The 16,041-nt window shown below is 41.7% G+C and overlaps 1 protein-coding gene across 1 annotated transcript in view; it reads right to left on the bottom strand.

Moving 5' to 3' along the window:
• cfap221 (cilia and flagella associated protein 221) overlaps positions 1 to 16,041 on the bottom strand; it is a 30,130-nt gene that overhangs the window by 7,440 nt on the left and 6,649 nt on the right. The window contains exons 7-19 of the mRNA XM_035392600.1: positions 15,732 to 15,835; positions 12,301 to 12,460; positions 10,241 to 10,406; positions 9,687 to 9,801; positions 7,800 to 7,908; positions 7,428 to 7,515; positions 6,368 to 6,454; positions 6,118 to 6,213; positions 3,183 to 3,276; positions 2,826 to 2,923; positions 2,233 to 2,313; positions 1,674 to 1,781; positions 252 to 437 (exon numbers count right to left, since the gene is read on the bottom strand). Of these exons, the coding sequence (XP_035248491.1) occupies positions 252 to 437; positions 1,674 to 1,781; positions 2,233 to 2,313; positions 2,826 to 2,923; positions 3,183 to 3,276; positions 6,118 to 6,213; positions 6,368 to 6,454; positions 7,428 to 7,515; positions 7,800 to 7,908; positions 9,687 to 9,801; positions 10,241 to 10,406; positions 12,301 to 12,460; positions 15,732 to 15,835 (1,492 nt within the window). The remainder of the gene's footprint in view (positions 1 to 251; positions 438 to 1,673; positions 1,782 to 2,232; positions 2,314 to 2,825; positions 2,924 to 3,182; positions 3,277 to 6,117; positions 6,214 to 6,367; positions 6,455 to 7,427; positions 7,516 to 7,799; positions 7,909 to 9,686; positions 9,802 to 10,240; positions 10,407 to 12,300; positions 12,461 to 15,731; positions 15,836 to 16,041) is intronic.

Here is a 16,041-nt window from a genome sequence, read left to right as displayed (position 1 = left end):
AATCAATTTATAATTTAGTCAGCTGGCAAATGCCTTTAGCCAAAGAGACTTACACAGTGTTTAATTCTACTACATATGTAAATATTATGGGCAAATTATGTGAAAGTACAAAGAAATACACTTTTAAAATTCCAAATCTCCTCCAAAGCCCCATCTGCATGGGCCCTAGACCAGCCTCTGAGTTATTCATTAGAAATATCAATCAGTCATGCCATAAGCAGTGGGGGGTGGTGATTTGGATCAGGACATACAAAGATCCTGAGGGGGTGGGCATTCGGGGACCGCAGCAGGGCAGGGGGGGCGCTGAAACTCAGGGCGGGGGACTCTGCCAGGTCCACAGCCTGGTCCTGCTGGCTCGTCTGGGTCTGTCCTGCCCCCGCCAATTCTGAGAGACCGTATTCTGCCAGAGGTGGTATCACCGCAGGTAGAAGTTCATCCTGCAGTGTTTAACAAAGAATGATCGGAACATGGATCCTACAGTATGAGAGGGGTTCTAAGCCTGATGACCAGAGACAGAGAGGGAAAGATGTGATGCTTAGGGCAGGCCTCTCCAAATTTGAATCTCATGTGGACTCCTGTCTACACTGGAACCATTTCATTCAGAACATTTCACTATCACAAACCCAGCACTACACATACAGTACAAAGCACTTTCAAATACTTTCAAATGAAAACATGACAATGCTCTACAGACGTACATCATCAAATGCATTTACATATTCTTCCATTAAATATTCTTCCTCATCACGTAAATGTGTTCAACAACTGTAATTGAGCAAGAGATTGGCTATAACAAAAACTATCATACAGAGGTCCCTCAGGACCAAGTTTTGAGAGCCATTGGTTTACAGCATGTTGCCGTGACGTTCATGGAACTTTGACAGACGGCCGTCCTGGTCCCTGTTCTGTTTACTCAGAAACAGTTTAATGGAGAATCTGAGGGCTTAGAAAATTGGTCAGGTATCCATGGGCCACTGGGAAAGACTCAGGATATAATATGATTACACAAACACCAGGACCACAGAGACTGGTACTGATATCATAAAATGCTGGCTCGGGAGTCAGCGTTCAGTATGACAGTCGAAGCTATGCTGTGGCATGGCTCCCTCAGTACCAAGGGCTTTTTTGACAACCAAGTGAATCAGCCAGTCGGAGGCTAGTGTGCTGTGTCTCCTTTGAGGAAAGCTTTATGGCCAATGTGAGCGAGATGGGAAAAACACAAAGAGGATCCTCAGGCTGAGAATTTACAGACACCGGTTTTCTGTTAAAAAATAGAACAGTCTCATAAACTGACCCTTGCAGCACATTCATCATGGATGACACATTTACTGTCACAAATTTAGTTTCAAAAGCTCCACAGGAATTCACTCCACAGAAAAAGCTCCAGTATTTACTGTGAGCTTGAGAACCAGCGCCAAAATGAGTCTCTGAGTGTGTAGGGAAATATTAAATCTCAGTTTAGTGATTCTATGCTATCATCATCAGAAATCATGAATGGTATATGGTGCTTACAGCCGGCCCCCACAGCAGATTTTATATAGATTTTCTAAGGGTTATGACACATTTACAGAAATACAAATTCACATTGCTCTACACTATAAACGATCTAAGCAGCATGCAATCGAACTTACAATAATAATAATAATAATACTTTTGGTGGTGAGTAGGGTTACCTGAGCCCCTGAGCGCAGCGGTCGGGCCAAGATACTGGGATCAGAGCCCTCCCACGCCTGAAAAGGTGACACCTGCCAATAGCCCATCAACCTGTAGTGCTGGGGAACCTTTAACAAGAACAGAAGTACATTTTAAGACAACAGCTTCATACGAGAAGGAATATCCTGCACAACCCCTAACCCAAAGTAACAATAACCTGGTAAACTGGAATGGTTGGGGTGAGACATTCAAGAAAGTGTGACTTGGACAACAGATTTTATGGTTATTCTACATGCAAGCATCTGCCAGTTCATCAAACACTTTCACTCCGGTGTTTCTGATAGATTGTAGCTTAAAAGTTTGTAGCTTAAAAGTTAGTTAGCCTTTAATTTTTTCAAAAGAAATAGCTTATACATATCTGAAGATAAAGCTCCTTGCCATGTTTCACATGCAGACTGTGTCTTCATTAGTGACCTGCGTTCCCTCTCTAGCAGATACACAATGTCTAACAGTTTCAGTTCTACATGTGTGCTGAAAAGGGAGAGCCAATCCTTAAAAGCTTAGATGCATTAACAGAACCTTGAGCTTGAAGAAGGGGACATGCGTAGTTATCAGAAGTGGGACAGGCTTCACGGGGACTGGACCCAGAGCTTGAGGGGTCTGGAGAGAGAGGGAGTAATCTGTCAGGTAATCATGCCACTTTCACACCCTGCACTTGTCTACCTACTGATCTCTGATCAGTCAAACAGTCAGTCAGTACTGCCCATTTACTGCCTTATTCACTGATCTCAGATCTGTCAGATAATCACTGTTCTGTCTTTGCTGCTTTACTACATGATCTCTTTGCCCATCTCACACAACAATATGTTGATATGTCCTCTCAATCCAGGAGGGCTGTCAGTTCCCAAAAAAAGGCTGTAAAATATTATTTTCTTAAAAAATAACCATTCAAAACTAAAATATTATATTTACATATAATCATCTAGTATACATAGTTTTCCAGAATGACCAATGGTCACTTGGCTCTTGGCGCATTTTCATGGTGGGGGGGAGAAAAATGCACATAATAGGTGGTTCTAGTGTACAGAGGTGTGCAACCAAGAGTAAATAGCTCTGATTGGTGCAACAACCTGAAACAGGTGAGTTATTTCTGAAACGAGGTTCAGACTTACGAGCTCATCCAGGTGATCCAGACAGCTGAAGGTGGGAAAGGAGAATGGGTGGAGATTGTCCCGGGACAGTTTCAGAGGGAGGAGCTTCTCATCATCCCCTGTAAAAAAAAAAGCAGATTACAGACCCACACATGATGTTAACATTTTTAGTTGAAAAAATAGAATTAATGATTAATTGTGGAGTTTAATCCTCAATCTTTGTAGATTGACCTTTAGCTTTGAACAACAAATCAAGAGGAATATTTACACTTTTAAACACTTTAATGACATTGTGCTTTTACACAGCAGTAGTATATACTGTAGTATCTTCTCTGAGGTGGACTGACTAATGCTTCACCCGTGTATGTTGACGCTGACCTGTATGCGCGTCACTGTGAGGCTGTCTCTTCATCATGCGAACCGTCAGCTTCAGGGATAAAAGACGATTGTCCATGCGGCAGCGGATCAGGACCTGATACACACACACAGCACAGCGCACGCACTCACCGAGATGGAAACTAAAGCTGTTAACACAGCGTCTTAGAGATTTGGTTCTGGTTATGCTTCTTGGTTCCTGATTACACCTTATCAGTCCATAGAGAGAAATCACAAATTTCACTACAAATATCTATGAAGAATGGCAACATCCTTTACAGTCCCCTTGCTGTCATTCACCCAGAATTAGGTTCAATTAAACTAGATTTGACCCTCATTACACATTGGGCTTAAGATAATTCAAACTGGCCTAGGTATAGCAAATCTTCCCAAACCTTATTTCTGGGACAACAGACCTGTATAATATTGGAAAGATGGGCGCATTTGAACTACATGCGCTGAATTTGTGATCCTGTAATTAAATTCATGAAGGTTGATGACTTCCTTTTTCTGAGAGCTCAGATGCTACGGTGTAATTAGATTTTCATGGTCAGCTAGGCCCAAGCCGAGTCAAGGCGTTAATCTGCCATTTGTTCGCATCCGACAGCTGTATAGCCGGTTCTGATGAATATCAATTGGATGTTGTATGAGACCGGCATGCTCCTGTATATCTGTCACGGGCTGGCCGTACGGCTGAGACGGCACTGGCTCCAGTTTCAACAGAGACTGGCTACCCAGCAAGCCAGATAATGGCCAGGTAAAATGATAACATGCAAAAACAACACAATTCATAAACAAATGGGATCTGCTGCAGCATAAAAAAGGTGCAGCAATCAAATGTGAGCTTTGTTCCAAGGGTTTAGATGGCCTGAAGCAAGTTAAAACCAGGACAGGATTTAATATTAACTTGGGTTCTTTAGTTCTCAGAACAAAAGACCTTTTCAGCACGGATACCTTTAATCTTAGGTAAGGTAAGGAGCATCATATTGCATTTTAAATGCATTCTGAAATTACCCCATCAGCATTCCTTTGAATGATGATAATGAAAAGTCATAAATTCAGTTATCTTGCAGTATTAAATAGTGTCTGAAGATGTTACAGATACATTCTTTTTTTTACCATTTTTCTCCCATTTTCTCCCCAATTTAGTCGTTATACCAATTCCCCGTGTGAATCACGGTCCTGGTCGATGCGCCATCCTCTGTTGATCTGGGGAGGGTGTAGACTACCATGTGCCTCCTTCGATACATGTGGATTCGCCAGGCGCTTCTTTTCACCTGTCATCGAGGAGTTTTTACAGGGAGAGCGTAACGCGTGCGTGCGGAGGTTCACGCTATCTCCCCAAGATCCCCTCCCTGCTGAACAGGCCCCCCGACCAACCAGTAGGACCAGTAGGAGCTGCTAATGCAACGATCAGGACTCATACCCTCACCGGCTACTGACCACCCGCGAACATCTGACCAAGCCGGAAGTACCACTGCCGGGGATTGAACCCAGGTCTCTGAGGTGGTAGGCAAGTGCTTATACCTCTACACTACCCAGACGGCACAGATACATTCTTAAGACCCAATAAAATATTACCCAGTCATCTCACCGAAAAAAGCATCTTATCGGTAACTGCTTGCAAATTGTTTTCACCGAGCCCGTCAGTGAAACCTTGTGTATTTGTAAATTATACTGAGATTAAAGATGACAGACCCCCTTTGTCAGATAAACCCTATCTTTGTTTAGCTTTAATACTGCACTTAAGCTCTTCATAAAATAAACATCTCATGCATAGTATGGTACGGAGGCTGATCAAAAGGACTCAGGATATTACCTACCAGGCCATTCATGCTAAGAAGACATTATGGGAAAATGCAATCGAAACATACAGGAACCCTGCTGTTAGCTTACTGACTAGTCTCTTTATCACAAAAAGGAAGAGACATCAGTCTAAACATGAAACGAGGTAATGCCTAAATTTTTTGTGAGTGTAATGGATTTTACTGAGATATTTAAGTGGATACATCCATTTTAAGGATCGTGTTTAGAATAAGGAATACATAAAAAACCACTACAGATTTGTAACAGGCAAACCCCATTTTAAACCAAGATAAAATATCCCTCGGTGTATTATAGGACTTCAGCATATGCCTCTCTGCAGAATATGACAAACAAGGCATTTCCCAGTGTGGCACATTGTTAAATTTGGCACAAATTAACAAGGCGAGGACAGAGAAGTCCTTAACAAGCTCGTCAAACTAAATATAGCTGACCTTCGGATGCTCATCTTTAATGTGCTATTTAAAAGTTGTTCTGTTTCAAGCGTTAATTGCTTTCACTTGCTTACATAGTTTCCCTGGACTATGGACAGCCAGGCCTCCTTTATGGAGTTAAATACACCAATTATACTTGTTTTCCTTCTGCTTGCAGATGAAGCAAGACAAACACACAGAAGCTGGATATCTGAAAGTTGCATTTGAACCATTCAGCAGCCTCAGTACTGTCACCATTATCCTGGAAAGCAACAGAGTCCTGGGATTGGATGCCATCAAAACTATTATTAAAAATGTCAAAAAATATACCCAATTAGTCCATAATACCACAAACAAAATCTACTCCTTTCTGGAAGAATCAAATTTGTCGATGCACAGGAAAATTCTTAATCTGCAGATAATGATCACGTTTATTTTCTTTTTTAAATTCTTTTTTGTGCACAGTTTTTCTTTACTCCCCAATTTAGGATGTCCAATCACAGTTGTAGGCCTGTTGACTGCCCTGTCCAATCAGGAATGAGCTCACCAGCATTTCCTCTCAGAAGTGTGCAGCCAGCCACTGTCTCTTATCACATGACACAACTGGTGCAGAACAGACGGCAGGCACCTTTCAATACGCACATTATGTCTGGCGAGAGCAACGGGCGAGGGCTTGAGGGATTTAGGGAGGGCTGGAGTACCTTGCGGGCAGCCTGCTGAAAGAGCAACAGAACCCTCTGTCTGACCTCCAGGGGGCTGCTGGGAAAGGCGTGGAATTCTGGGACATAATCCGGCAGCTGAAACACATTAAGAGTCGACATGTTACAGCACAGAGAAAGGTTAGGCTGGGTTTGAAGGGCTCTGCCCCAGTGGACTTTGGGATTAAAAGCCAGGTGGGATATAACTGATATCACTCTCAGGTGAATCTGAACTTTTAAAATTTTAGGTTACCTGTCCAGCGGCACGCAGGACACGCCTCAGAGACAACTGCGTCCGGGCCTGGTCATAGACTGCCTCTGTCACTTCCTCTCTTTTAATCTGTGAATAAAGACGAAAACGTTGAGTTTTTTCTGATATTTGGTGACCCACAAGTTTGAGGCCACAGGGATGCACAGGAGCAGGGTAGGCTGAGGAGAAGACATTTTATTGTGCGTGGGGGGAGAGGGGGGGTGTGGCAGCCCTCCAGGGTTCCAGCGAAGAAGAGCGGGGAGTTTATCACTTGAAGTGGCTGTCTTCTCTTCTCCTGAGAAAAAGTTCCCATGAAGTGTGTAAACACAGAGGAGATAGGACAGGAAACGCTCCGGAACATCTGGGGGGATTCTGTCAGACATCCGTCTCTCTCTGCCGTCCCCAAATTCCTCCCAGACTGCCCAGGCAACCACGATCCACGCAGAGAGACTGACATCCAGATCTCTTTTTAAACAACTCGTTATCAACTGTGCTCCTATTTAAAATCAATAGTTGGGCAAAACACCCCGAGTTACAGCAGCTAACAATATACCATACCTCAATAATATTACCAAATACATTAAATAACTAAGATATTTATTGTCTAATATCTTGACCATAATAAATATAGTGTTGCTATTGTACATCCTCAAAAAATAATTTAAATATGAAATAATGTCCCTTTTGTAACATTTCCTCCTTATGATATGAGCCATTGAGATATTTCCACGTGGACATATTTTCTGGGTCTGAAGATGTCAGTCCTGGAAAGATAAAGCTTACTCTGTCCTGCTCCATAGCTCCCTGAGGCCATGTCTCTATTTCTCAGGGGTCACTGTCTCCCTGTCTGTTCTGGTAGAAAGTAGAAATTTTGGGGTCACCCTCCGTCACATCTAAATCACATGGCGTTATTTTGAGTTCCTCTTGCTGTGGTGTCTATTTAACCCTTCATCAATTTTTTTTGTGACTCAAGATTCAATTGTTCTTTAATATAAAGAATATACATTTTTGCTGTCCTGCAGACCAAAAGGCTATAGATCAGCTGGCGATCAAATGATCCTACCTTATATTCCTGAATGGCCCGCTCTCTTTCTTCAAGAACCTGCTTCCTGGTCTGAGCGGAGACAGGGTCCTTCCCAAGATGAACTTGCCTTGTTTAACACAGACGCAAGAGTTACTAATATGGTCTCATTCATTTAAATTATGGTCTCATATCTGTTCATACCCAATATGCTGATTATAATAACAAAAACTAATATATTGTGTTTCATGTTTTCTCCCTGAGCAGAAGCATTTTTAATTCAAAATGTTCTTTCTGGGCACAAAGGCCTCAATTCAATCTAACTGCAGTGCACTTTGTTGTAGACTTCCTGTTTTATTATGGACATTGATCCTGGAATTAACTGGCCAGGTGTTGCTGCACACTTCATTTTACCATCTCAAAGTATTGGCCCTCTCTTCCTGGACGTCCTGGCGAACTTTGCTTTCAAATAAAGCTTCCTTCATCTGTCTTGACAGGAACCCCGCCCTGGTTTGGGACATCGCTTAACAAGATAAAGAAAGAACACACACACATATGTAAAAAGGCAAGATAGACTGGAATAACACTCTCCTGAAATAGATCACATGGCACAAGCAAAGGTTTTCTCGTACCACAAGCCTACCAGGACTGTACTGGTTAAAATGTATTCACATTGGAAATGTTAAGTATAAGTCTGCCAGAGTCTAAAATGTATTACACATTACTAGATAGACTTGAATAGCTTCCATAATAGATAATGAACACCCATTACCACTGATTTTGTTTTGTTTGCTTCCAAAATTAGGCTCCACAGTGCCATGTCTGTTATTAGTGAATGAAATTTGAAGCCAAGCACACTTGGTTAAGTGCCAACTGCAGTTCAGCCAGCATTCTCCCATATTAAGAGGAATCAGATTTTGAAAAAAAGAAGTCACAGTGACACAGGCTATTCAGGGGCTAAATTCTTAATGCTGAGTCATTAAGTCAAAGACCTGTACTGGAAAATATGTGTTGTCATACAGTTATGATGTAACAGTATTTCATAATGATGGCTAAGGGAAGCTATGCTTTTTTAAAAGTCAGACTTAATGGGTTTTCAGTGTGAATGACTAAGAAACGAGAGAGGGGGACTACCCATCACCGATCCAGCATGTTGACAGCACACAAACACAGACTCTGCAAAGACCACAGGGCCAAGTGAGATTGTCTGTTTCTGAGTGTCATAAGAACAAAACTTAATCAGAAGATTATGCCATTCAACCCACTATGACCTGTAATTTTGCCACCTGTCTGTGTTTGTAGTTACTGCAAACTAACTTTATGTTAATTGTTACACAACCGGTTTCAACGTGGGGGGAGTCATGATGATTGAATACAGAGACCCGTCTGCGTGTGGTCTACGTCGGAGCAAGTCAGGAAGAGAGCGCATGGCATGGGTTAGCGGAGGATGCTTTCATCTTATCTGATTTTCAGGGAAAATTAATAACGGGGACTCTCTACGATCGTCCAATGAACAACAGGTAGGACTGTGTAACACAGGCAAGGCAGGGCAGTGTGTAAACACTCCCAGAGATAGCACCTCGAAACTGAACTGCGTCACACTTGTAAGGCTAATAAACTCCCCGGCCTTTTCGATTGCTTTCATTAAAAGGTGTAATATTAGAGAGAGGAGTAGGTGATAGGCAGGCACAGGGCGTAATTCCCAATGCTGGCTATGCAGATCTGCCATTTTCTGAAAGTGCTCTTTGCATAAGCTTTCATTATCCCATATGTTTGACTGTGTCACTGCACAGCACTGCTGAAGAGCACTGACTGACATAGTGCAGTCTTTTTGTCATAGACGACTGTAATGAACAGAACAGCAGCTGGATTTAAATACAGAAATGATGTGGAGGATTAGGCCCTACAGGCTGCAATTATTGCGTGCTGTGAGGCAGAAACATATAGTTTTTTTTATTCTGAACTTGAGTGAAAAATCCAAATGATTAGGAATCAAGCGTTTCAAAAACATTTGGAGAAAATACAAATTTTGATTTGACTGCATTTGTTCAATTTTTCAGGCAAAGAAAAAGGTTGCACAACAAAACATGGCACAATTACCGTGGCAACTTTTAACATAAAAGGCTGCACGCTCTGTAGTGTTTAGAGCATGTTACAATAAAACAGAAGGTCGGTGGTTGAAATCCCAGGCAAGACAATACTACTTTTAATAATAATATCATTAGCATTGCAATTTACCTCAACAAAATTTTAAAAGAAACCCAGTCACATACATGGCTTGTGATTGGTTACAGTCAGTACCTTCTCTCAGGTCTTTGGATCTCATTTTGTCCTGTCGCTGGATCAGCACCTTGGCTACTCCAGCAGGGGTGGTCACATCTATAGGAGGCTTCAGGCCCTGCTGCTCCTTCTCCTTCTGTACAGCAAGACCGTTAGCAAACTCTCACAGCTGCGAGATTGACAGGTGAGCTTCCAATAAAGGAGCATAACTCCTACAACTGCATGGATGAAACCATGGAAACAGGGCCAGAGATGGGACTTCCAATGAACTAACAAGACAACAATTAATCAAAGACTATTATTACAGAAGATGGGGTGTGGCACAGTGTCTTAATCCCAGGCAGGGAGCAACTGAATTGCTTTAGTAAAGAATCCACCTGTATGAATGTGCACACTGAAAGCTATGTAAGACATGGCAGAGAGGCAGAGTTAAGCCATCTGCTACCCACATACTCAATAATAATAATGGTGAATAGCATTTTGGTCATGCTGTTCTGGGCTGTCCTATTTCCCTCCAGATGAACTGCATTGTGACAGAGTCAGGAGGAAGAGTGGATGTGGGAATCATGGCTCACCTTGCCAGGGCCCTGGGGGTGGGCCTGGCCCTGGCTCTGGGTTTGGGCTGGCCGTAGCTTCCTCTTGGTCCTGGACAGGTGCAGTAGTGAGATGGACTGAGGATCCAGGAGCTCTTTCAGTGACACACAGCCCTGTGTGTCACCCATTCCATCACTGTCCTTCTGACTGGAGCCGAAAATACACACATACTGCCAGTTAGAGATGTTATTATAATAATAAAAGAAGGTATTATTATTATTATTATTATTTTAAAATTAATTCAGTAATTTATGAATTCTATTTATGACAAAAGCATCACAAATTAAAAAATTACATTATTAATGATAGACGTTATTATGTATAATATACCACTGTCATCTTCATTTTTTTATGTGGTTGAGTCATTTATTTATTTTCAGCTCCTAACTTAAAGTGTCAGTTCAATAAATTATTTTACAATTCATTCATAATATAACCATAAATTAGTTTCTGTGAACAGACCGGAAAATGTTGAAATGCAGGGCGATCTCTCTATCTACTCATCTCATGATGTCCACTTTACAAATCAATAAATCTTCACTCATCCATACATGCACCTATCTATCTCCTCATCGCTCATTTCTCCCAATTATGTCTGATGTAGCTGCGCACGAGCCCCATAAGCCAGTCTCAGGAGGGGGTCTGATCAGCAGGCGACCTTTGTGTGGCTGTACACTTGATATCAGAGCACATCCCTCTGGAGAATCATTAACTTCCCTGTGCTATAAACGGGCAGAAATGCAGATCCGCCCTCCTTGATGGATTGCAGTCATTTTCTCATGGGAACAGAGTAGGGAGGGGGGTTCTTAATAAGCAGACGCGCAGAGAAACGCATTCAAGCCCAATTATCTTACTAAAGCTCACTCATCTAAAGTCAAATATGAATGCACGACTGCCTGCAATTCGAAATATAGACTTATCTTTAATCCCATTACTAGCCTTATTTCACACAGTATATGTAATGTTAAGGCTACTTTAGGCAATCAGCAAACATATTAAATATGTATACATTATATTTCCTGTAATAATAATTTAATACATATATGTATATTCTGTCAAAATGTGATGTTGAATGTAAAAAAGCATCTCATTGGTGCTGACATCACAAAACTGTCAGAGATAGAAGGAATGCATTCCCATGATCATATATCAGACAAGCAGCACGAGCCAAAAACAAGGCCAATTTATGAGCCGTCTCGTCATACAAAGGACCACAGACCTGCAATCAGTCAGCGAGTGCTGGACTGCAACTCTATGTGGCTATAGGGAGTTAGGATCACCTTGCGCTACGCACATAAACTCCAGGGTTTGGTTTGAAAATGAATGCAGGACTGCTGTAAGATAAATCTAACTTATTTCATAAAGGCTGCTTCCCAAAAACAGGACTGTATGGACCAGAAAACAAAGAGGGTAGTAGTTGAATTTTTGCATATCAGTGTGCCTCTTCATACAGCATAACCTTTTTCAAGCTTAATAATCTGATTAAAACCCAACACCATAAAAGGGATACAGGGAGGAGGGTACATCGTGTTTGTACAGCAGTCAAAGTGCTGAAGTGTGTATTGCACTTAAAATCGTCTGTATCAAACTTTTTATTATTATTTTATTTATTTAACCTTCATTTCATTAGGCAGGTCAATTAAGATTTACAATAACGGCTAGGAACCTACGCTTTTAGGGTTTAGGAAAAATGTTTACTGGATCCAGGCCTTAAAATTTTTATAAACAAACACTCCAGTCATTCTAGGTAGATAAATATATAATATAGTGAAAGTATCATATAAGTATCATACATACATACAGCTTCAATCACTGCCATTCCATGAAGTATACACAGCAGGTGGACAGCGGGCACCTTATTGATCAGAGGTGTCGCTATTGTGCACAGAGGCAGGGAACTCCATGCTGACAGAAACCTTCCCTGGGTTAGAGCGTTGTGTTCCACTGAGAGCAAATGTGGATGCACAGCACTTTCCTGTTCTGTTTCACACATTTATCACACAGGTGAATGTAAATCATTTCCCCCCTGGCCTGGGCATACCTGAGGCCCAGGTAAGGAGAACAGGTCCCCGTGAGGGTGCAGACGTAAGGCTTGGAGTTGAACTGAGAGATGACCAGCTGCAGGGTGGTCTGGGCAGTGCCATACTCCAGCGGGGTAAACTTCACTGTCACCATTACCCTCCCATTAGCTGGGATGACCCCTGAAAACACAAAGAGATTGGCTGACTGGCTGATGACTCAGCTGTGGAGGACTAAACCTCCTCAAATTAAAGCTGTCAATATGTGTATACTTATACTCATATTCTGAAAAGCAATTTTACAACATATTCAGCATATGTGCCCCATTGTATTGGAAAAAGATAGATCTTGAGATTTCAAGATACTTTTGCCTCATCACCTGGGAACAGCACTGCAGGCAATAGGCATGCCAGGGCCATGCCAATTTAAACATTAGCCTTCTCATCTTCCCTCAGTTGATGTGATTTATTAGAAAATACTGGCTCCACCCTGATAAGAGGCCAGCTTATTTCCTTCTGAACCCAACACTCCAAACTGCATGGCTTTTGCTTTACAGCGAAGGGGTGTAAGGCTTGCACGAAAGGTTATATGCACATATAAAATATATGCTGAACTTAGATGAGCAATTTTAAAATATTTTTTTCAGATTGTATACCATTTCTCACAAAGGAAAGACAGAGATTTGGTGCACCGACCTCATTTGTGTGAAAATGACTTCAGTGATTAATGAAGTGTTGGAGGAAGTGGGGAAGCTAGTGTAGTGCTGAACCATTTGGGTAGGACTACAGTAAACATCTAAATTCATCTCCAAGGCCTGGCTCACATCAACACTCCGGAGACAGTCTGGTCTGGGATAAGCCCCGCCCCTCAGGCCACAGACGTGGTTGGTTTGGAGTAAACTGCACTGAAAGCAGTGGGCAGGTTAACTAAGGATAAATCAGGAAAATTGGGTGAGAGGGACGCTGCAATGCAGGGTGTTGACAAGGTGACCATCAAGGGGGACCGCCAGGTCATTTGGTGGTCCTTTTAGAGGGACTTGAGATTTAAAAGGATTTGGAACCTCTCTCTTAAGAAAATTCATAGGGTAACATAATCTGCTGCAAATGAATAGTTATATACAGATGCCTTCAGCAAGTAGAATTGACATCTTTAGATGTTGGTTTCTCAGAGCATCACACTGGTGAGCTAAAGTAACTATAGGGTATAAATATATTTGTATACATTTTGGAATGTTGTTTCATGCATAATCAGCATGGCTGACAATGCTGCCTCTGTCTCAAGTGACGTGGTTATTTAACGTCACCGGCAGAAACACTAATTTTCAAAATACAATGATGAAAATTATTTCCATAGCACACGCCAAACAACCCTCTTTGTTGACTTGTGATCTGTGGCATCTGTTGAGTCTTTCTTTCAGATGACATTTCAGATTGTCCTTGGTTATTTATTTAAGAAAAATGAACAGATACTAATTGTTCGGTTTATGTGCTGTACATGACTGTTGAAACAAAGCTTCAGATTTGGTTACATGCTTTTGCATGCCCTTATCAAACAACAGACACTGATAAAACGCTGCACGTTGTCAAATCATATTATGCAAGGGAAAACTTTTGGAAATGATTTTTTTAGTGCTATTAATATACTTTGAATTGTTGAGACATTCTCCTATTTGCTAGATCTTTTAAAATATTTATATTTGTAAGGGCTTCTGATTGTTTAAATAGTGTCTATTAAACTTCATAGCAAAATTTCTCATTGCTTTTCTCTCTTACTTAACTCTCGCAGAGTAAAAATAGTAGAACAGATGTTCGAAGTTCAGAGATAGGTGAGAAGGAGTTCCCAGTATGAATTTGAGCATTGAATAGTACTGTTCATAATATTACTATTCAATGAAACATCCATTGAGTAATTACACTGACTTGCAGTGTGTTTTTGGAAACACGTATTCCTTTTAAGGCTATGTTTAACACTTCTTGAAAAAAGTAGTTTTTTCCACACTCTGGATTTTGAAGGCTTCCAAAGCTGATCATAGAGATTTGGTAAAAAAAAAAAACCTGGTCTGAGCCATTTCAGGCTGAGTATCTCCCTTGAGGTTACAGGAGCAACAACCTGTCTGGGATTCAGTCCCACAGCCATCTGATCACAAGCCCACTTTCTAAACCTCTGAGCAAAACTGCTGTTCCAGTGAATGAAGGTCATTGATATACTCCCTTCAGTCACAGAAGTAGGTAGGTTAAACAGTATTGTACCTTCCATAAGTGAAGCCACTTAGCTGTGTTATGTACCTCAGTTCCAGTAGCAGACACACAGACGTACAGCAAGCGAGGTGACGCTGCCGTGGCCCAAAAATATCCCAGTGTTTTGTGTGTCCATTGTGTTTTCAAAACACACTAAGCAGAGCCGGGGTGTCACAATACCAGCAACTCCCTCACCCCTCGCATTCGCACAAACATACAGGCACCTCAGAGGCGAGCAGAACGCGAAGCCTCCTGCAGCAGAGTTTGAGCACAGAGTCACGTGACCCCAAGCCAGTGGGCCGTTAACTGAACTGTTCCAACTCACAAGGCTAAGTGCTGACCAGGAGTATCATTATAACTGAGCATGCTGCAGAGCTATAAAATTGATTACTCCCCAGTCACTCATAAAAATGTGGAAAAGTGCTTGCGTGTGTCTTACAACTAGTTTTATGATGCATATTTATAAAAATGAGGAATACTGTAGAAACAAGTAATACTGTTTCTACAGTACATGCCCATAGGAATTGCCAGGAACTGGCAGTATAAATCTCCATACTTCCCGTTTCCTTTCGAAGCCAGGTGGTAGTCCAGTTTTTTTTGTTTTGTTTTGTTTTTTGGAATGGAGCCGATGGCATGGGTGTCAGTGCGTGGGGAGAGCTTGCTGTTTATAAGTAATTGAGTGAAAACCAAGGCTGCCTCCTTCAGTGAGCCATCCAGTACTGAAATCATGTTTGAGCATCATCTTCAGTTGGTTGTAGTTGTATTGTTAAAATGATTCCACACACCATTTGGGATATACACATGTGCAAGTACAGTACTTAATAAAGTATATATCATTTATATTTTAGATCAGAATCAAAATTTCTGAATAATGGTTACTTTGGATTACAGTTTTTCTTCTCTTGTTCATTTAGGTGCCCATCAAAAAGATTTGAGGGGCTCTGTATTTCATTCAAATTCTGAAATATGATTTGCCATGACTTTCCACGAGGTCCACGGCTAAAGGGAGAGGAGTACTTCTGCAACGTGATGGGAGAGCCTGGTTGCATAAAACGGCAGAAGCTACTGTGAACCAATCAAAATGTTCTAGTGCATTTTCATCGTTTCAAACATAATTGATTGACAGTGCTCCACCCATGACAGGTTTCATGATACCTCGCACTCCAACATTGCGGACTTCATTGCCCATCAGCCCCTTTATGTGAGGCGGAGTTACCTGAGAGAGGCTGGATGTCGAATGCCTTGTGTGGCTCGATGCAGTACACCTGGAACTCAAAGTCTATTGGGCAGCTGCAGCTCAAGGGAATGCAGTGGCTGATACTGAAGGAACATACAAAACATTCACATTTCATTGCACTGGACTGTTCTTCTGTCAGTCATCATCCTATATACCATAGCTATTTGCAAATCAAAGAGAACTGTAGTTTTTTATTTTTTTATTTTTTTAACTATGATTTGCATGGGGGCGGCACAGTGGTGCAGTGGGTAGCACTGTTGCCTCACAGCAAGAAGGTCTTTGGCTCAAA

Source organism: Anguilla anguilla, chromosome 15, assembly GCF_013347855.1.
Source record: "Anguilla anguilla isolate fAngAng1 chromosome 15, fAngAng1.pri, whole genome shotgun sequence".
Lineage (NCBI taxonomy): Eukaryota > Metazoa > Chordata > Actinopteri > Anguilliformes > Anguillidae > Anguilla > Anguilla anguilla.
Note: the sequence above shows the minus strand (reverse complement) of the source record. Positions and strands in the feature narration are given on the sequence as shown.